General features: G+C 38.9%; 1 protein-coding gene across 1 annotated transcript; it reads left to right on the forward strand.

Annotated features, from left to right (window-relative positions):
- Window positions 1-4,398: 4,398 nt before the first annotated feature.
- Window positions 4,399-22,192, forward strand: LOC135474813 (delta-1-pyrroline-5-carboxylate dehydrogenase, mitochondrial-like). Its single transcript, XM_064754411.1, has 15 exons — window positions 4,399-4,573; window positions 9,092-9,299; window positions 10,002-10,049; window positions 10,667-10,822; window positions 11,734-11,814; window positions 12,955-13,026; window positions 14,832-14,906; window positions 15,725-15,912; window positions 16,440-16,513; window positions 17,611-17,852; window positions 18,193-18,278; window positions 19,128-19,194; window positions 19,648-19,769; window positions 20,717-20,835; window positions 21,556-22,192. The coding sequence occupies exons 1-15, from the start codon at window positions 4,533-4,535 to the stop codon at window positions 21,669-21,671; spliced, it is 1,695 nt and encodes a 564-aa protein (XP_064610481.1). The 5' UTR covers window positions 4,399-4,532; the 3' UTR covers window positions 21,672-22,192.
- The last annotated feature ends 840 nt before the right edge of the window (window positions 22,193-23,032 follow it).

The raw sequence follows: 23,032 nt of genomic DNA on the forward strand, positions 1-23,032 counted from the left end.
ATAGATTTAATTGCTTTATTGGATTTGTGTCCAACATTGTTCTCAGAAATAACGTTGGCAAGGGTTTACAAGAGCGGGGAGGCGTGGGAATGAGAGAAAACCACATTGACCTTCGCGAACTCAGTGGTCAAAGATAGATGCAGCGAGCCGACGTTTTTGATTGATTTGTTTATTTGATGGGTGTTTTACGTCGAACTCCAGAATATGTCACTAACACGACCGGGTGATCGGCATTATGGTAGGCGGAAACCGGGCAGAGCTTGAGCAAAACCCAAGACCTTGCACCCACAGGTTGCTGGCGGACCTTCCTACATATCCAACGCTTTAAAGGCTTAAGCCTCTCACCAATGCGGTCGCTGTGAGTTCAAGTACAGCTCATGCTGGCTTCCTCTCCGGCCGTACGTGGGAAGGTCTGTCCAGCAACCTACGGATGGCCGTGGGTCTCCCCCGGGCTCTACCCGGTTTCCACCCACCATAATGCAGGCCGCCATCGTGTAAGTGAAATATTCTGGAGTACGACGTAAAATACCAATCAAATAAATAAATAAATAAATTTAAAGGCTAGAGCCAGAGAGGGCCCCTTACATCATATATACAAGAGAGCTGCTTGCAGGATATTCATTTATTTTTTTATTTGATTGGTGTTTTACGTCAAGATATATGCGTTGTCAATACGGGGAGAGGGGTAGGGGATGAGAGACGACATCTTACCTGTTGTCCACTTGACCCTGTCAGTTCAGTTCAGTCCGGTCACTCTGACCCATACATAGTCTACTTTATTTTAACCCACTTGTACAAGCTTCTCACCCTGGGGACCGGTTTAGACGAGTTATAATCACTGTGCAGATAACCATGACTATCATCATTGATACATACATGATATAGCCATGGGCCAGTTTGATAAGACATGCATCAAATAATGGGAAAAGAAATAATAATGGAGTTATTATTTCAGAGTTCTCTGTATTGATTACCTGAGTAATTAAAGATTGAAGAATATCACTTTAATTTTGTCTTGTGACTGTAGGTCAACAGCAGCCAAGATAATAATTAAGCCTGTAATGGGGGCACATGCACAAGAGAAAAATCGATGGTTTCTGATGGCGATAAATTCTTCAAATCAATATATAGGACAAGTATAGCTACATTATATGTCGAGAAACGTCTTCATCTTTACCACAACGAACCAATCACAAATCCGCACGATCAGGTGTAGCATTTTCAGAACGTGGTCACTTTAAAAAGTGGTCACTTGAAGGGTCTATATTGAAGTATGGGTGCATCGCTATAGCCTGTAAACTTTCACGAAACGAATTGCACACTATTTATAAGAGCATTTCGGCCTCGGGCTTAATTCTTTGCGACCAAGTGCTTGTTTACTGCACGGGTTTTTGGCAGTCTTCGTTTTCATTAGTGAGAGAGTCATTCCCCAGATTTTGCCCCGAAGGCACACGTGTATACTCACCAGATAAAAAATACTGCCACATTTTTTAAGTACAGTGCTCAATGGAAACACAGCTGAATCTAGCTTTTGGAACATTTTTACGTCACCTTAAATAAAGCTATCATTCAGTATCCATGCATGTACATAAACCATGCGTGCACAGAGACATTTCTCCAAATGATTTCTTTCAATGCTTTTATTGAATTGGGCATCAATGCGGTCGTCGGGAGTTCAAGTCCAGCCCATGCTGGCTCCCTTCCCGGCCGAGAAGGTCTGCTGCAACCTGCAGATGGTCGGGAGTTTCCCCAGCGATCATGTCGTTGTTAAAAGTTGGTATCTGAAATTTGGTAATTTGCAAAATCAGGAAACGTGACTCAACTTTCAAACGAAGCGAAAACATGCACATCTGCCAGCCGTCTGCAAAAAATCAATGCAGTAGTTGCAATATTTCATGGTATATTTTCAGCAAGGTGATAATACTTACTAAGCTAATGTTTATGTCTGCATGTCTTCTATCACTAACGCTGGATTTTAATTATAATGCCGATTAGGAATTCTTTTTTGTTTTTACGATTTTGCGGATGCCCCTTACTCCCCGTTCAGAGGGCCGAACTCCTTCTTAGCACACAAATCTTCAATATTTTTCATGTTCAAGTCTCGGTACATCTCTTTGTATTTACTTTAAGTTTTCAAAGCGGCATTTAGGACATGTCTCCAGGCGTCTGAAATCTCAGAGCTTCCGGGACTGGGCGGCCTACATATGGAAGCGACCCGATAACTATAGGACCCCTTGCAACTACTGTAGGTAGGAAATCGTCCCACTTCATTGCACCAGTGAGGTGTAATTTTTCTTCATGCAGGTAATTTAAATCAACAAGAAATTATTTTGGTTTGTCTTCATAAAGTGTAAAGCTACATGTTAGACAAGGTTAGATACATTATTGTAAACGTGCACAAATAATATACAGTATTCCTCCAATGAAAGGTCAGTGGCTATTTACTGCAACTAACAGCATATCAGACAATTACATTGAGAATGTGGCACCTGTTTATCAGTTTAGCTTCCTAATAAATGTCTGTTAAAGACTGTCATAGGCCTGTATCACGGTACAATTCGTAAGACAAAACTTGTTTCAAATACCAACATTATAGAGGGAAAAGGATATTATCCTATACATTTAACGGCATGCAGTAAGCTGGTGGTTTGATAGGCTACATACAAACTTTAACCGCATACCGGCGAAGCCCATGCCTCATTTCGCAGACGATCTCTCACTGTGAGCAGGTTGGCATTTGACCTGAGCGACCGGGTGGGGGGGGGGGGGGGCGATTTCCCATCTGGTTGCAAGGGGTTATTTGTGCCGAAATGTGCAGTGTATGCTTGTTCACGAGCTTGAAGATGGATATTTTTCCTCTTGAAACATGCTCAAACGCATGTGCGGCTATATAGATCCAAGAGTTTCCGGGGACTTAGCGGACCCTCTGGACCCTCGCCTCATTGGTTGGGATAATGTCTCCCCCACCCTTGATATTTGCTGCCTTTGTCCCTGATCAAATACACTTCAAATGTTCTCCTTACAGGTTATTAGGAAATAGGTTTTTTTATAGATAAATCATACCACCATTATTTTGATTATTGCTTTAAATGGATCACAAGGTACGATTGTTGTGCAAGAGTCACAGGGCCTCAAAAGTTTCCTTTTGATGCAAGGGGAATAACTCGAACTTTTTCCTCATTTCAGAGTAGTTCTCTCCCATTATCTTCACCTTATTATAAATAACGAAATAAAAGGATTGTGTTTAACGTATATGAGAAAATACAGGCAATGGTAATCGCATGGTTAATGATATGGTTGATTTGATTGATTGATTTATCTGATTGGTGTTTTACGCTGTACTCAATGATATTTCACTTATAAGATAGCGCCCAGCAGTATGTTATTGGGAGGAATCTGGGCACAGCCTGGGAGAAACCCATGACCATCCGCAGGTTGCTGCAGACCTTCCACGTGTGGTTGAAGCCGCAGTCATTAAACATGGTTTATTGTTAGACCCCATACCATTACTTCCGTCAAGAGATCAGATGTTTTTGCAGTCATTTATATTTGTCTGCCTGCCCGCAATCACTTTACGGAAAATGTTAAGCAAGGATTTTGAATGGGGAAACTGAACTTTCAAGTTCTTTCCTTCTGTAATTATATGTTTATAGGGCCTATGTGAAAGTTGTACTTTGTCATGGTAGCGTCATCACTTTAATTGCCTGTGGCTATCTTAACTGAAGGGACTGTCCGTCCGGTAACAAACAAGTCTGTAGGTCTGCGTGTGTAAAATTTAAGGCGTATAAACTGAATCTGTGTATTTCAGGTGTACAGTTTTCATATGTAGGGCTATCGCTGTACATGTACACTGGATCTTTCAGACATACATATTAGTCAAATGTTTGTACAGGCACTTTAAATACAGCAACTGAACATATGCGTAATTCTAGAATAAATACTAGAATAATACGTTTATTTGCCATAGTTGCCTCCAGGGAAGAGAATCAGATTCAGTTCCCAAGCTGCCTCCAGTTTATTATTATTATTATTATTTTATTTTTTTTTTTTTGTAACTAACGATTAATATATATATATATATATAAGAAAATTTTCAAGTCATTGGATATAAAATAAAATTGACCGACTTTTTGAGCACTTTTCGCGGAAGGAGCTGATGAGCCATTTGTTTAAATGGTGATTGGACAATCTCTTGACCTTGCAACAAACATAACAATCCATTGGTCGAAAATACCACACCTCCATTGCTGACCTAATTATTTTTCATCCTGTTTTTCAGCAAAAGTCAGTAACTTCTAAAGGAAGACCTTGTTTACAAAAACTTTTCAGAAGAGACTTCATAAATACGGCATAAATTTTGTTTGAGTCATGTTCAATGCCGACCTATTTTTTTATGCCCATTATTTGGCGGGAGTTCGGCTATTGCACATGGTTGAATGTCAAACGGAGTGCGCTGAGTGAATGAGGTTGTAAATGATTATCAGCGAAGCTGTCAAGCATAAATACAGCCAGACGACTAAATCCCATTCAACATGTTGGCTATGAAGAAATGTGTCTTATACTGCAGCAGAAGGTATGTGATTTACGCAGGTTGTCCTTCTAGCATGCGTGTGTTTGCAGACGGATTATACATCCGCTTTCACTCAACCAAGTACGATGTTGTTGTTGTTTCCATAAAATCGGTCAGCTTTAAGATAACCTTAGACGCATATACAGGATACGCATTAAGTTAGAGCAGCCAAACGTTGGCAGTGTTTCTTGTTTGGCTCTGTCGATGTCTTCAAACGTAGTTGTTCACGTCAAACAACATGAATTTAGCATAAATGTAGGTGTAAGTTAGATAATGTGCTGTGTCAAAGCGTTAACCTAATGAAGTAGACGTGTGCCCACACGCAAAATTTAGATATCATCAGATGGCGAACATGGCTGGTTGTTCAAAGTTTCTGCTATGTTGTGGACTAGAAATGCTGGAGATCACCATAAATGCAGTCGGTTTTACTCCAGTAAAGATGGCTGTTTGAAAAAATGTCAGGTGGGAAACGCTACGGAGGTTTTAAGTGCGGATAGAAAAATGACCAGCGTTAAATTTAGAAAGGGACCACTGTTAGGCGTATTGTTAGCACACAGCATCTGTTGGATTGGTAGTACTGACTGGTTGAGGATTATTTGGGTACGCCATATTCGTTGAGCAGGCATGAATATGACGTATCCAAATATTCCAGGGGCCTCCGTGGCTCAGTCGGTTAGCGCGTTAGCGCAGCGTAATGACCCAGGAGTCTCTCACCAATGCGGTCGCTGTGAGTTCAAGTCCAGCTCATGCTGGCTTCCTCTCCGGCCGTACATGGGAAGGTCTTCCATCAACCTGCGGATGGTCGTGGGTTTCCCCCGGGCTCTGCCCGCTTTCCTCCCACCATAATGCTGACCGCGGTAGAAGAAGAGAAATATTCTTGAGTACGGCGTAAAACACCAGTCAAATAAATAAATAGATCAATCAAATATGCCAAACTACTCAAGCAGCAAGTCATGGGCCTGTACTCAGCACAGGGAGAACATTCAGAGTCCTATAAGTCGTAACCATACATTTTTGATGCGTAAGATGAAAGTGGAAGGATTTAAGTTGTGATATTTAAGGGTACCATGCCCATGTTTAAATACAAGGGCTACGATTATGTGTGTTGTAAATAATACAGCCAGGATTTGTTTGTGTTTGGTTATTCACTTTTAACCAACAGTTTCCCATAGATAGGGAACAACCAACATGTATTTAGCATACATGATGAACATGAATATGCAAACAAAACCATATATTTGTGGAGATTTGTATGAAGCCACATGAGCATTCCATGAAGACAAGGATAGATTGCTACTCCCTGGTGTGTTTTGTGTGACATCTGCTTTACCCACATGCCTGATACATAATTGCTCCTGATTTTATGTTTACACACTGAGTTTACATAATCAGTGGCCACAGGTGGAGATATCTGGTTGGAAGTGGTTTGCCCTAATACACATTGTACCTGGCTATATCGTAACACCCCTGATATAACTGTCCACAAGGTCATTAAACATGAGAATGAATATGGAACAAGAGCATTTTACTCTAGGGACCTCTAACATGGGTCAGGTCACAAAGATAAATCTGATGATGGTTACGTGTTGTTCGAGTAGCGGAGCTTTGCTCAGAAATATGGTACAGATAAGTACTTGTATATCTATATATAATACATATGAATCTTAAAAAGTCTTATTTTCTATATCATGATTTGTTTTATGTCTTGAATTATAAATGAAGTAGCTTTGTTTGTTGTAGGCTTTAAATATAAGTATTTGAGGATGAATTAGTTTTATAGAAAACTCTTTCTCTGGCTCTTTCCCTGTGATATGCGCAACTGTAATGCAATGCCATTAGAACTCATAACTGTTCAAGCTTTACTGTTTTCTGAACTGTAACTCAAGAACATGGATGTGACCATTCATAATCACCATTGTTACAGATGCATCAACAAGACATTTGTACATGTATTAGATATTACTGCGTTTGAATACAGTACAAGAGTAAATTGGAATCTGCATCAGAGTGGAAGCAGACTAAAGAGCGTAGTCTGGTATATCTTGTTGAGGGGTCTACAGATTTCTACAAGAAACCAGTAAGAATTTAGAGTATGCATGTGAGCTGGTAGGTGGCTCAATTCCGGGGTTTCAGTGGCGGAGGGGGCTAGCACGCCAGCACGCCAGCACAGCGCATGACTCAGGCGCCTCTCACCAATGTGGTCGCTGTGAGTTCAAATGTAGCTCATGCTGGCTTCCTCTCCGGCTGTATGTGGGAAGGTCTGACAGCAACCCGTGGATGGCCGTGGGTTTCCCCCGAGCTCTGCCCGTTTTGCGCTCACCATATTGCTGTCCGCTGTCATGTAAGTGAAATATTCTTGAGTACGGCATAAAATCCCAATCAAATAAATAAATAAATGTTGCTCAAGTCAGGACTGAGATTTGTCTCGACTGGGTGCAGTGGTTTTCTTCACTAGTAAATCTGTCTGGGTTCATGCCACTTTTTGTACACTTAAATATCCTTGAAAACGACATGAGACATCAGTGTTCAGTAAATCGGTATAGGTGAAAGTCTGTAGCATTGTCTGACCTATGCATGTTGACGTATGAACAATGGGTCAGTTTGTGAAATGGGTGAGATAACTTCCCATACCTCCATCATGTGTACCTTGCTATCAGTATTATCTCTAAGCTGCAATCTGTTAAAATAAGCATGAGGTCAAGGTCACCTTGGCTTTGGTGGTTTTCATGTTGATTGATGTGTTTATCAAACAATATATAAAGTTTGAATATGGGGGCTCATGTATTCCTGGTTCCCCAACATTGTCATCGTGTCATGTATAGGTCAGGGCCCATTTTTTTGCCTTCTAGGATGGAGTGTTTCTTGACAAAACTTAATCAAACACTTCCTAGGTTTAGTATTATATTGCTTAAACAAAATACTTTTGCTTAAGCAAAATAACTTCAGAAGTTTTGAGAAACAGGAGCCAGGTATTTTGAGGACTAGTGTGTATCATGGATACAAGAATACATGTCTATATATGGTGATTGATAAAACTTTGTAGTTGTGAGAAAATTATCACACTAAGGCCATCCTTAAGTAGATGTTTGTTGACATAATCTGAGCGACTCCCTCCAAAAAGGGCCCAAACCTACTCCAAATATAATTATCTCTGGTTTTTGATAAATTATTTTTTCTCTCAATGTTAATTTCTTTAAGTCTCACTATTTTCCCTTAGACAGAATAAACAAATACCAAGATGGAAAGAAGTTCATTTTAATCAAACCTTATAGAAGAGGTGCGTTTGTGTGACTGGTCTGTTAGGCATGCTGCAGACTGTACATGAAATATGGAGCAGCATGTATACAAAGTTGAAATCAGGCCCAAGAAAAAGGCCTGTATATGGCCACAGATCAGACAGTCATGCAGCTCAGCAGAAGGGTATACAATTGTAGTGGCTAGTGTCAGTGTCTGCAGCATGGTATTTCAGTGAGGCAGCACGATGGAGACAGATAGTATTAAAGTTGGCAATTTGACTGAGACAGGCCCTCCACAAGAAGCTACATTTAATACGTGTGACTGAAATACTGTTTTTGAAATTCATTAAGTCTTATGTTTATGCTTGCAACCATGTGTTGGGCTCTGCAAGATTTCCTCCACCCATAAACCTGACCCCACCTTACAAATTAAACATTCTTGAGAATGTTATCAGATAAACAAAAGTGTGTTTTCCTAAATTGGCTAATTTTGCCTGCAATTTACACATGCATGACATGCACATTTTATAAATTCCATGGCCCTGACCTAAGCCTACATTGTATATGTTCATTTAGGTATAACATATGTGAAAACATGAACAGAATCATTATATATTTATATATGCCCATGTGCATGTATAATGAATCAAGCTGTGATAAAGTTAATCATGTGCATAAGTTTTAATAAGTACAATATTGCTGTACTGATTTTATCTTGAGACTGTGTGTTATATTTCTGTGGTGGTAAGATACATTGGTAAGTATGCAGATCTCTAGTTTGTACAATGGTTTGAATGTGATGTGTTACAATGTTGATGCTCTGGAATGCATCAGCTGTAGGTCACCAAGGAATTCTTATCTTTTTCATTTTTTCTTATTCTGATCAATGAAGAAGATACATGTAGAAATTTCAACATTGAAAAGAAAAAGTACCTCTTTGAATCACAAGAAAACTCTTAAAAAGTTTTTGGAGTTTTGGTTGGGTTAGGCCCAAAAAACATATTTTTTATTGATGGCCTTGTTTTGCTTGTCTTGACCTCTGGTTCAAGCCCAAGGTGTTTTTTTTTCTTTTTCAATTAAGAAAAATTAGGAAAGAAAAGTAAAGTGTGTTGCATTTTGTAGGTGTGTGATTGAATAATCTGCTAAGTGATTGTGTACCCGTACTTGTTTACTTGCTTATGGGTTTTTTTTATTCCGAAGTATTACTTGGTTTCATCAATCAAAGAAATAAATAGGCATATATGAGAACTCTTGATGAGAACTTTGGTGTGTGCGTGTGTTGTAGCTCAGTAAGCATGACAAGGGTCATGTCGTCTAGCAGTCTGTCAGACTTCAAGGCCTGGAATGAGCCCATGTTTGATTACGGCCCTGGCAGTGAGGAGAGGGCCAAGCTGGAGGCGGCCATTAAACAGTATGATGGTCAGGTGACTGATATACCCATTGTGATTGGTGGAGAGGAGATCAGGACTAGTGATGTCAGATACCAGGTGGCGGTAAGTTTCTATGGCAGTAAGTAGCTGAGACAAAATGACCTTGGTTATTTCTTCAACATTTTCTTGCATGTCATGAGGAAAGTTTACAAGAAAGAAAATCAAAATAAAATGTTATCACCAAGAATGGCTGCATAAGCAGTGGCGTCAGAAGGAAATTAAGATATTGGGATGGGGAGGCGATAGGCGGCAACATTCACTTCACATAAAAAGAGTATATAGCTAAAAAATTTACATGCTGAAAGTGAAAGAGTTTTAAAAGCTTACCTTAGAGGAGGGTTAAGAGGCCGCTTTTTGGGGACCCAGATGCTCCCGGACCTTAGATCACCATAGACACATTCTTGAGGAAAGATTCAAAGTTTAGGCAGTGAGACATGGTTCAAAGATTACAGAGCCGTAATAGAGACTTCGTTACTAACATTTCTTAAGAGCCGGGCGGAGGATGGCAGTGTAAAATTCTGTTTGAGCACATAAGGCGAGGGTCCAAGGGATGCCAAGGTGTTATTTCTATATGACAGCCACAGATGAGGTGAAATATTTTCACTGTGTAAAAAGGCATCATAAAAGAGACTTTTCTGATTGATAGATAGAAAAGAAAGACCTTCTTAACATAATTTGGAATACTTTTCTTACTTCACGTTATTTGTGAAAACCAAAAATGTCTGGTTGGATATGGTACATCATACTTTGCTCTTTTGTTTTCAGCCTTTTGATCATCAGAAAAAAATAGCAAAGTACCACTATGCATCAGCGGTGAGTATAATTTGTGCTATTGTGGCATATCGTGCTTATTGCACAATACTGCACAATATTTACTCTGTGGTAATCATCTATATATTTTACACTTGTGGTCTAATGACAGTTGATCAGCCAGCCTTGATCAACGAGGTTATATGATGTAAAGTGTCCAAATCCATCGGCCACTAGTTTGGCTGAGACTTTTATGTCAGGAAGGGGTATCGTGTAGCTGCCAAAGGGCTGTGGTTTTCTCCGTTCTCTATTTAATTTCTGGTCATCCCATAGGATAAGTGAAATATTCCAAATAAGTGTGGCATTAATTAAATAATTGTAAATGTTTCAACTGAATTATACAAACAGTGAGGAAAGATGATTACTGTAGTATGGTAGCAATGGTAATTGTACATCTAGGGTCATCAAGAGCACTCTCAGACATCATGTAGATGAATGTAGCCTACAGGTAGAGTACAAAATTTCATCAGCATAACATTGTTCAGTATTGTGTACACTTAACATGCACAATTTTTCAAGATACTAGAAGACTTTGTGTTCTGCAATATTTTCAGTGAACATTGATGTTTGCATTCTGTACCCCACTGTTTGTAACGTAGTCCTAATATTTGGTATGACAGGATTTAGTACAGAAAGCAATAGACTCCTCCTTAAAGGCGCGTAAGGAATGGGAACGCAAATCGTTTGACAAACGGGCGCAGGTTTTCCTAAAGGCTGCCGATCTGGTAGGAGGAACGTACAGAATGGATCTGCTGGCAACCACCATGCTGGGACAGGTAAGCATTGTAGATCATTTTTCATCACGTAACTGAAAATGTTTGTTACAAAATAATTCTGATCAAAAGTTTTATTGGTTTTAATATTAACAAAGTTTGTGTTCCAAAAAGAGTGGATAATATAACAAAATCACAGAGGATAAAATATCTCAAAGATAGGGTAGTTAATGGCCAACTTAAACCCCCTAAATGTTACCAGTGTTGGGCTTTTTGGTGGATCCTAGTTCAGGGGAATTAACTCTCCTGGGGGAGGTCTTACATAGATGAAAGCTAATTACATATAAAACTCCGATTTTATAAGAGATGAAGATGCTTGAAACCTGGTTGATAATTGTGTTTTGTGCCTGAGTGTCTAGTTTACTGTGATCATCGAGCCCATCACTAAAGATGTCAGGTTTTCAAATGCAACTCTTGCTGATTTGACTGTGTCACGTGTAGGTGTGTGGTTTACCCTTGGCGTAACGTTTCCTTTTACCCGTTAACATAGCTACTCTTAATTAAGGAGACATTTCTTCAGCACACCATTTAACACCAATCAGTTGATCAAACCAATTTTTTTACACATTTGCACATAATAATCTATTTTAGCCAAATGTGCCAGTTTGAACTCTCCTGTCGCTAGATTAATACCATAATTGCACCAGTATATTTCAAACTTTTTCCCCCTTAGAATCAAACTTTTGATTGAGGATGCGCATTGTACAGTAGACTTTCGATGGAAATAATTCACTCAGTGAAATCACCCGGTGATTTATTTCCATCGAAATTGGCTGTCCATATCTCAGTTGCTCAGAAAATATGTTGGAAAACCGGAAGTAAATATGAATAAATTAGTGGATTTTATAATTATTTTATATTGTGGGTATTGCAAATATACATGTGAAATTTGATATTGGTCTTCTGTTTTTCAGGCAAAGACAATATTTCAAGCTGAGATTGATGCTGCAGCAGAGCTGGCTGATTTTTACAGATTTAATGTTCATTTTGGTTTGGTAAGCAATTTGTAAATTTTATCTTTGGTGAACATTGGCTGCAAGTATTTTGACAGAATTATATTCTGGAGTCCGGGGCCTCTGTGGTGGAGACAGTTAGCATGTCAGCGAGGTGCAATGATCCAGGAGCCTCTCATCAAGTCAGTCGCTGTGAGTTCAAGTCCAGATCATGCTGTCTTCCTGTTTTCCCTTGCCTGGCAAGGCCCAGCAGCAACCTGGTTGTGTGTTTCCCCTGGGCACTGTCCAGTTTCCTCTCACCATAATGCTGGCCCCTGTCGTATAAGTGAAATATTCTTGAGTGCAGCGTAAAACATCAATCAAATAAGTATGTCAAATCAAATATTTTCTTTCCTCCTTTACTGTCAAGATTTTTCTCTTGTTAAATTTTAGCATAATTTAACATCACATTTTAACTGAAATATTGCCGGTGTGGCATTAAGCCATGATCATTCTTTCATTCATAAAAGACGCGCCTCAAGAACCAAGCGGCTCGCGTCCTTGCTGCAGCATAATGACTTGAGAACCTATCTCTCGTGTGGAGAACCTGTCTCTCGTGTGGAGAACCTGTCTCTTGTGTGGAGAACCTGTCACCAGTGTGGTTACTATGAGTTTATGCTGGCTTCCTCTTGGGCCGTATGTGGGAAGGTCTATCAGCAACCTTTTTATTGTCATCGGTTTCCTCCCAACTTACGCTGGTTGCAACTATATAAGTGAAATGTTCTTGAGTACACCATAAAAGTGCCAGTCAAATAAATCAATTCATATTTCACTCATTCATTCATAGATCAGTTCATAAAGGCAAGCTGTGTGGCTGTTATTGCAGTTTAGCATACATTGAAGACCACTTGTCTGTGAAGTGCAAATCTCTTCATCAGATGTGGGAAAGTTTGTCAGTGATTTCGCGATGATTGGTGGTTTTCTCCAGATTTCCCCGCCTTAAACTGACCACCATCGTATAAGTGGAAACTTCTTGAGTATGACATTAAAGATTTCAGAATATGAATGTGTGATTCTTTGTGACCAATTTACAATTCATTCTAGACCTTAAACTTTAAAATCAAATGCACAAAACATCATGATATAAAGTGCATCAGAAAAATGTCCATCAGAAATCTCATCTTTATAGTTCTTTTGTTTCAGGAGTTACAGAAGGTCCAGCCAGTCAGCCCATCCAGTGAGATTACCAATAAATTAAACTTCAGAGGAATGGAGGTAAGAGCAAGTTATCTGTTGGAATTATTTCAAGTTTCATGTAAGTTGTTAATGCACCTGATAAAAAACACTTATATGATAAACTGAAAAAGTAGAGTAGGTCGGAAGAAATTTTATTTTATTTCTGACTTATGAAAAAGATACGGATTTTAAAGAAATTAACATTGAGAAGAAGAAAAAAAAAACAAAATTACACCAATAGCCCAATAAAAACTTGGATGAAGATCCCAGTGTTTGAGTTACAGGTTACATGTTCAAGTTTGAGTTATTTTAAAAAGGCTATGTAAGTGAGTTTTGGCAACAAATCCATATTCGCTGATCTCATAAAATATATTACCAAAAATAGCTAAAATTATTGCCTTCCACTAGATACAGTGTGGGTGCATGTACTCTGAGTTGTGTTAATATCGTCCTAAAGTATGTAGAAAGTATTATTTTTATAAATTTTAAAATTTTCTATGTAGCCTATTCAAATACATGTAATTAAAACCACTTGATAAAGATGGAAGTGTAAGCCTATACATTTTGTTGGCTTTCTGTGTTTTATGTAAATGTGTAAAGATGTTTAGCCAGTAAAACTGACTGTTAAAGGACAAGACAGCGCCTGGCTAAAACATATTTCAATCGAAAGCAGAATTCTGAAGAAGTAATATATTAATACATTAATATTTATTCAGTTAATGGGATTTCACCAAATGATATATAGAACAAAATGACAATAGTGTACAAATGGGTGGTGTGAATCCAGGCAGACATCTTGAGAATTTTATCCAATGAAACACGTTGCTATCAGGTTTAATGGCCTAAGCCTTAGCACTTACCCATACACTTCATGAAGTGACATATGATAACACAGAACTACTGCATATGATATCATTTTGAGATCATTTACAACGATTTAGTTATGTATTGCCCAGGGGCCGTTTCACACAGTGTTGTGCTATAGGTCTGTATCATTTACAGACCACCAAAGAGGTAAAATTAGTTGATTGACAAGCTTCAACGATGGTATCACAAATTATGTGAGAGAGAAGCATACCGTCTCGGCCTAAAACCACATTCAGTAGACTATAGGACTGCTTAGACACGCTGTTCAAATTGTACAAATACATTTTTTGTCGTTTATTTTACCATGTAGTCAGCAGATTCTGAATAACAAGTATCAGAGTCAGTGAAAAATTCAAGCCAGAGGTTGATGGGAACGAGAAGACACCGGACAATGCTTACAATTCATCAGATCTTATGACATAATTTTTTTTTCTCTAATTTTATGAGAATTTAAGAATTAAATTGTCCTCCTTTGTCTTTCTTGCACATAAGGGATGATTTTTTTTCTGTTTTCTTTTATAAAATACAGTAAAATTGTTGAAACGCTGTGTTTAAGCCAAGGTGCTTTCTCTGGCATTAGTGATAACTAGGTCAGCATTGTTCTCATCTCAGAAGCCACCACTAAAACATTGAAGCATAAAATTCAGCCACAGTCAAATACTTATACTGTACATGATATAGTAGGCTTACTCCATGAATAGTTCAAGCAGTGGAAAAAATAACCTTCCAATATGTCCAATTTCCGAGAAAGCTATTTACTAATTCGGAAAATACCCTCGAAGTTAGAGAGCTATAGTAAATGTGACGTCAACCTTGCTGTTGACAATGGGGACATACTGAAGCTGTGTCAAGGCGAAGTTTCAGTAAACTTTTACTCGGTTGTAAAAAATATTTTAATTTTCAGTTGGACATAAACTTTAGTCAGGTGCTGTCTTTCACTTCATTTCTCATCTGTGTTTCCTGCATTTTATTTTTAGGGCTTTTGGGCAGCAATCTCACCCTTCAACTTCACAGCTATCGGTGGTCATTTGCCTGTTGGTCCAGCCATAGTTGTAAGTTCTGATTAGCAGTTTTAAAACTTCCATCTATAGGACTTGCCTTTTACCAAGATGATGTACATGTACAAACTCAGCTCACTCTGCAGGTGAGAGTTTGTAACTTTTGGGAAGGACTCCTCAGTTCATACTGGTCTGAATACTATTATATGCACTGATACAACCCCCCCCCCCCCCCCCCCTTTTTTTGTGTGGGACTGGTCATGTCTGTAATGTTGTTATTCAGTCAATTTTGTATGACACAGAGTAATACATGTGCGCTGTCCAGATTGGTAGTTTTAAAATTACTTATTTATTTATTTGATTGGTGTTTATGCCATACTCAAGAAAATATCACTTGTACTACGGCGCCCAGCATTATGGAGGGAGGAAATGGGGCAGAGCCCAGACAGAACCCACAACCATCTGCAGGTTGTTGCCACACCTTCCAACGTACGAGCAGAAAAGAAGCCAGCAGGAGCTGGACTTCAATTCACAGTGACCGCAATGGCTCAAATAGTAGCAAAAAAATAATAACGTGTAAATGGTTACTTGACTTTTTTTACATAAGGATGGCTGGCTCTCTGGCTCTTTGAAATGTCCTATGTCCTAAGTCCAACCAAAACCAGAATTTAAAGCATTTGTCTAAGATAACGGGGAATTGTGGAAATAGTGAAGTGTTGTTCCCAAATGGTTTCTTCCTTTTTCAGTGTTTTGTGATTTTCAAATATGTTACACCTACTAGCCTGATGTGTATAAAGCATGATATGAAAGAGACAGTTCATGACTGCATGATGTTGTCAAAGGGTTCAGGAATTATATACGTGTATTTATAGGGTAATGTCTCAGTTTGGAAACCGTCTGACACTGCCATGTTGTCCAACTGGACTGTGTTTCGAGTACTCCGTGAGGCTGGCCTTCCACCTGGTGTGATAAACTTTGTACCGGCTGATGGCCCTGTGTTTGGTGATACAGTGACATCATCTCCAGATCTTTGTGGCATCAACTTCACAGGAAGTGTCAGGTAAAAGCTGTTTTGTTGTCCAGGTTTAGGTATAATCCCCCAGTTATTTGCAAATGGAACAGTTTCAGAGAAGAGTTGGTGCGGGTGAGTTATTCACCAACTTACACATGCCTGGATATAACTCAAAATTGGGTCATCGTCATATGACAGAAAGATTGTTCAGTATGATGTCAAACACCAAGCATTCACTCACTCACTCAAACTTAGTCAGCTACATGTATTTTCCAAAGTATGGTACAGGGGGCTGTTAAAACAATTTTGTCCTTCAGCAGATTGGGTGAAGCCTTTTGTGAATATAGTGGCTTAGTCTTACTTTACCAACTAGATGAATGGTGCCATGGCCATCTTAGATTTGTAGGAATTCTCCTGAAATTATTTGAAAAAAGAAAAACACTTCCTACAAATTCTTAAGCAATGCGTCAAATTGTGTTTATTTGTGCATGCCACTTGTGAATGGAGAACTCATTTATAGCAACAGTCCCGTTTGATATTATATGTAACCTTTACGTAATTTACTTGACTGACAGGACTTTCCGACATCTCTGGAAACAAGTTGGCCAGAATATTGACAACTACAAAACCTACCCACGGCTGATTGGAGGTGAGTGATCAGTGTTTTGTGATAAGGATGTATGATGATTAGTAATTTGGGGTTATAAAGATGTGTGATGAACAGCCCATCCATCTATCAAGTACTGTATGTTGACAGGTTTTTCGGTTTTGTAGTCAAACTTTGGAGCGAGTTGTGGCATTATGGTTAAGTCACAAGTTACATGGGTTCAGTCCAATTCTTGAACAGGAATTGTTTTAGATTCCCCTTCCTCCTATGTTCTAGTGGGCTAGTGCCTTCTCCTGTTTGCTTCCATTCCATGAATATCACATGTCACACATGGGAGAGTTTGCCAGTAACTTGGAGTCACCAGTTGTTGGACAGTTTTGCCAGCAGTGTTACAGTCCAGTCAGCAGTTGGATAGTTTAGCCCAGCACCATGGCAATCTAGCCAGTAGTTGGAAAGACTAATCAGAAGTTGGTGAGACTGGCCAGCAGTTGGACAGCCCAATGGGACAGTCCAGTCAGCAGTTGGATAGTTTAGCCAACAGTTGGACATACCAGCCAGCAGTTAGACAGTCCAGTCAGCAGTTGGACAGTTTAGCCCAGCACCATGGCAATCTAGCCAGTAGTTGGAAAGACTAATCAGCAGTTGGTGAGACTGGCCAGCAGTTGGACAGTCCAATGGGACAGTCCAGTCAGCAGTTGGATAGTTTAGCCAACAGTTGGACATACCAGCCAGCAGTTAGATAGTTTAGCCCAGCACCAAGGCAATCTAGCCAGTAGTTGGACAGACTAATCAGCAGTTGGTGAGACTGGCCAGCAGTTGGACAGTCCAGTGGGACATCATTCAGCCCAATACAAAGGCAGTCTAACCAGTAAGAGGACAGACTGGTCAGTAGCTGGGCAGACTAGCAGCAGTTTGACAGAGTAGACAGTTGGAAAGACTGGCCAGCAGTTTGAGAATCTAGTTAACAGTTGGAAAGTAGTCACCAGTTGTAGAATCTAGCCAGCAGTTGTTGAGACTGGCCAGCAGTTGGACAGTCAAGCCAGAAGTTGGATAGTAGGCTGAAGTATCCATCAGCTTGTCTACCTAATGTATACAGTTTGACTGCCTAGCCTACAATTCAAATTTCTTCTCTTACACAGAATGTGGTGGAAAAAATTATCACCTGATTCACAGTAGTGCAGATGCTGAAACAGTTGCTGTAGCGACATACAAAGCAGCATTCGAGTTTGGGGGACAGAAATGTTCAGCGTGCTCTCGTCTGTACATTCCCCAGTCTATGTGGCCAAAGGTCAAACAGCTGATGCTGGACATACACAAAGATGTGACATACGGGTCTCCCTTGGATTACAAGAACTTCTTATCTGCTGTTATTGATGAGAAGGTATGCTCGTGAAAATGTGCCACTACCTGTTAGTAAAATTTCACTTACTTGAAAATTCTTTGGCATTCTTTTTCTTGAAGATTACTACATGTACATGTACCTTCTTGAAAAGATATGAGGGCATTTGGTAATGAATTTTCTGTGTTAAGTAGACATTCCAATACTGTGAACCACAAAATACGTAGTTATAAAGGGGTCTGAGCCAAGGTTATCTAAAACTTAAGATGTATTAAATATATTGTACTTTGTTAGTAAATATGATATACATGTAGTTATGAAAATGGAAGCATTTACAGTTATATTAAAAATTCTCTTATGGAAAATTGTGCCCTGATTTCAGTCATTTGACAGAATCAAGGGCTGGCTGGATCATGCTAAATCATCACCAAACTTGACAGTTATCGCTGGAGGAGATTGTGATAAAAAGTAAGCATTAAACTATCCTTTTGTGGTCATTGTTGGGAATGCTTTTGAGATTCACAGACAGTATACTGTAGGTAAAAAGGCTTCCAATCCATATTAAGATGATTTTGGGTATAAATGTAAACAGGGCCTAGGTATGTTATGATATCTCACAAGTGAGTGAATAGCACATCTAACAACACACAGTACCAAAATAAACACTTTTCGTTTTTGTTTCTGATACTGGAGTTTGATACATGCTTGAAATCAGTAGAAAGTTCATTTGCTCTTGGTTCATCGGAAAAAGTCAACTTTTATTCTGCTGTTATGGAAACCGTGTCATTACACTTGTACATACAGATTTTCCAGGTGCTTAAGGGGCTATACAGATAATATTCGGCTAAAAAGAACAAATTTTCTGTATTTAGATCTACATATTTCATATACCTATACTACTTAAACTGTTACATGAATTCTAAAGTTTGAAAAAGCTGAAATGCAAACCCGTTTAATTAATTTTAGGGACTTTATTACTGGTGTTGAACGGTAATATGTTCACAGACAGTTGTGTGAAAGGTTTTATTTGTACCATTCTGAGATAATAGCAAAAATTCTGTTGTATTTGTGTGTTGTATTCGATTTTATGACGAGAGCCTCTGGCATAGGGTTGGTAAGAATATTTAAATCTTTGACTTTTGAAACATCAGAAGACAGTGAGGAAAAACTTGTTGTATTCTGGCCTGTGTAGTGTTTATTGACTTTAGATTTTTTCCCAGGGTTTCTCAGAATTTCATTCACCGCCAATGATTTCCAAACCATTTGGAAGCACTACATGTACTTGATAGTAATGGTGATAATCTGGATTATTTTCAGAAAAGGCTACTTTGTTCAGCCAACAATTGTAGAAACTACAGATCCAAAAGATCCAATTATGCAAGAGGTAAGCAAGCTCCATGCTGGTAGTGTATGAATCTTACGATACTTGGACAACAGGGTCACCAACACGCTACAATCGCTGATTTCAGTGTAAATATTTTGAAAAATCATAGTTGACATTGTTATTCATGCAGGTATTAGGCACGCTGTTTTTTTTTAGTTGCTTCCCTTTGTAGAGGGCCAGAGAACCTCTTTTTTTCTTTCCACATGTCCTGAAAATTGCAAATTAAACTTAACATCAAGAATTTTCAATCGTCAAATGTGTAAGGGAGCAGTAAAACTGAGGTTGCTGTTTTTTTAATGTGGCAGATGATCTGTCAGTTCTGCTTTACTACTCCTAATGTGCATGTCGTCAATTTATTCAAATGTCTTTTGGTTGGACTTTCTAAAAGTTGACATGATTTTGATAGCGGGATGTGGAGGTCAACACTGATAGCTGTGATGTTTACCCCTACAGGAAATCTTTGGACCTATCCTCACTGTGTACGTCTACCCTGATGATAAGATCATGGATGTGGCAAGATTGGTAGATTCTACTACTGTCTACTCGCTCACAGGATCCATCTTCTCCAAAGACAGGTAATACCTGCTGGGCCTGTTAATACCCCTGTCACCTGTCATGCCTGTTACCATTGTCGCTTGTCAGTGGTAGGCTTATCGGCTGGGTGCCATTTCTAGGCAGGGAGATGCTAGCTTGTCTTAATTATATAAAGTACATGTAGCTGATAAATAAATGGATTCAGGTAGATGTAATTGAGTGGTAAGTTACAACTGATATATTATATCATTTGTAGCTTAGTAAGGTACAAATGGCCAGTGACACCCGGTACCTTTATAGTAAAATTAAATGTCTGGCACTTTCGTTGTAAATCACTTTGCCTTGTAAATCACTTTGCCTTAGTTTAACATACAAACCTTTGTGACAGTATCCCTGAAACTGTTTAATGGGGAATTCTTAAAGCAGATCAAATCTTTTTAATTAAATCACACCATTTAAGACATGTGCATTTTAAAATGTCATAAAATATCCATACATTAGTAGATTTTATTGAATGAAAAGTTAATTGAATATGATAGATAGTTGAATTGAATATGATAGATAGTTGAATTGAATATGATAGATAGTTGAATTGAATATGATAGATAGTTTAATCGTACACTCTTAATAGTGTAACAGTCCTACAAGTATAGGGAAAAGCAATGTACATTTCAAGATTTTGCCTGAATTCAGGTTCTTGTTCAAAATTGGAAGCAGTTTCCAGGCGCATGTATTCTGTTGTATGTTTAAGGGCTGAAATTGTAGCTGAAGTTTGTAATTACTACAGTTGTTTTTATGTCACCAGTTATGTCACTTAGGTCTTTGAAATTGATCCAGATGTAATTTCACATATTCAAACTGAAGATTTTCTTATTTTCTCCCATGAGTATATGTAGCTAGACTCTCTTTTGATAAGGCTGAAGGATAACATCAGAACGTTTGGGCAGATGTAAGATAGAATATTCTACTGTATCGTTGTATTGTGTAGACAAGTGACGGAACAGTTACTGGAAGTTCTGCGAGATGCTGCGGGCAATGTCTATCTGAATGACAAGTGTACAGGCTCTGTGGTGGGGCAACAGCCGTTTGGGGGCACAAGATTATCAGGTGAGACTGGCTCATTGCTCTCATGTACACACTCATACTGGCACTTTCACTCACAACAAAATGGTATGTTCTGTCACATTATGGAAGAGGAACCAATAATCATGAGTGTTTCCACCTTCAAAACTGACCTCCAGATGTGATTGTTTCTTATGGATAATGGTTATATACCAGTAAAACATATTGCTGGTAGATGATTGTTTAAGAATGGAGTCATTGGTTTGTGAGAAAAATGAAACGAAGGAAAGAAGAAATGAAAAGCAGAATATTTATTTAAAGAAAGAGATTTAACAGTGAATATTTCTAGCAAATTTCTTTAGAACACTAATTGTAATGGCTTACAGTCAACACAAGACATTTGGAATATTTTGGTGTTGAATAACAAATCTATGATTGGGAAGAATCAATGGCAAACACTTTGTTGTGAGATAAGAAAATCCTTGCACTCAGCTGGTGGACCCCTGCAGCCTGGTGGTTGTGCGAGCACAGCATAGTGACAGAGGAGTCTCTTACCATTGTGGTCACTGTGAGATCAAGTCCGGCTTTTTGGCTTCGTCTAAGGTCATACGTGGGGTTGTCTGCCAGCAGCCTGTAGATCACCATGGGGTTACCCTGGTTTCCTTCGACTTCGGTGCTTGTCGCCGTTGTATTTTCGAGTACTGTGTAAAATGCCAATGAACTAAATGAATAAACTGTACTCAGCTGTGTGCATGTAATTGACAGGTACAAATGACAAGGCTGGGGGCCCTCACTACCTGCTCAAGTTTGCCTCCCCTCAGGCTATGAAAGAAAGCAAGGTGGAACAACGGGGCTGGCGATACCCCTCCATGGATGTTTAAGTGGGTGGGGAAATATAGAGGCCACAACTCATGATGTGAATGGCATCATCTACCGACGTTACAAAGTCATACACCAAATACTCAGCAGGGGGTACCTGAATGTGAACACGGGAAAACTTTTTTATAAGCCAGTCACTCGTCCAGATATGACGCAGTTTTCAAATATGACAAAAACACACATGGCTAATAATGTTGGTCACAGAATTGTCTTACTAACCTCACATGTTAGAACTTCAATACAGTAGTTACTGTACTGAAGCATTGGCATATATGCACACCCCTAAGGTGATGAAATGTCAGCAGGACAAAAGAATGTTTTTATAGTAGATATACATTTGCAGATTGCATTTGAATGAAATTTTGTGTACATATATACATGAACAAACATGTAAGCTTTATAATTACTGGCCTGCATAACAGAATGCTATTAAGACTTTAATATTGCTGTTAGGCGCGATATTACGTTAGCCCATAATTAAAATTTTGTAAGGTTATTTTACGATTTAGATATTGTATGTCATGGATTTTTTTTTTTTTTTTTTTTTTTTGATTGGTGTTTTACGCCGTACTCAAGAATATTTCACTTATACGACGGCGGCCAGCATTATGGTGGGTGGAAACCGGGCAGAGCCCGGGGGAAACCCACGACCATCCGCAGGTTGCTGCAGACCTTCCCACTTATGGCCGGTATGTCATGGAATTTGCTCTTAAAATAACATACTCACAAATCAGTATTAGGGCAATACTTTAGGTGAAGTGATGGAAACTGATATCGACTGAAATTTTAATATTTGATTTTGTATATGTTGTATACTTACAATTGTATATTGCGGATTATGTACATATTATGTCAACTTCTTGAACTGTTTGACTTGTCCATTTTTGTGTAATTTGACTTATTTGTTTGTGTAGCTTATGTGCATATATCCAGCCAGTGCAAAGCTTTAGAAAGGTTGACTGTAAGCTTTCTGCTGGTAATTATGCAGTGAGCTATTTAATTTTTGATGAAATGTAGTGAAAACTTGGGAGACCGTAGTTTAAATCAACTTAAGATACATGCAGTCTTGTTGGCGGATTCGTCAGACGGATGTTAATTAACTGCACGGAATCCATCATTTGAGGTTATTTCATCCATTAAGGGCCTTCACATGCATTCAGTCTCTAGGTAAGTATACATGTAGGTAACAATTGTTGGTTACATGTGAGATACATCGCCCTGTCATTTCTGTGAAATGCATAAACTTTGATTTGACTTCCAACGTTCAGAATACTTTACTGTGGCACTGTACATGAATTGTAGCAGGAAAAGTGTTATATTTGGCTGTACTAGTGTTGTGTGTTGACTTTACAGGCAAGCTTCC

Source organism: Liolophura sinensis, chromosome 9, assembly GCF_032854445.1.
Source record: "Liolophura sinensis isolate JHLJ2023 chromosome 9, CUHK_Ljap_v2, whole genome shotgun sequence".
In the NCBI taxonomy this organism is placed as follows: domain Eukaryota; kingdom Metazoa; phylum Mollusca; class Polyplacophora; order Chitonida; family Chitonidae; genus Liolophura; species Liolophura sinensis.

Coding starts and splice junctions, on each gene's coding strand:
- LOC135474813 (XM_064754411.1), top strand. CDS start 4,533: ATGTTGGCTATGAAGAAATGTGTCTTATACTGCAGCAGAAG. Junction 4,574..9,091: donor GTCTTATACTGCAGCAGAAG/GTATGTGATTTA, acceptor CGTGTGTTGTAG/CTCAGTAAGCATGACAAGGG. Junction 14,907..15,724: donor CTGTTGGTCCAGCCATAGTT/GTAAGTTCTGAT, acceptor GTGTATTTATAG/GGTAATGTCTCAGTTTGGAA.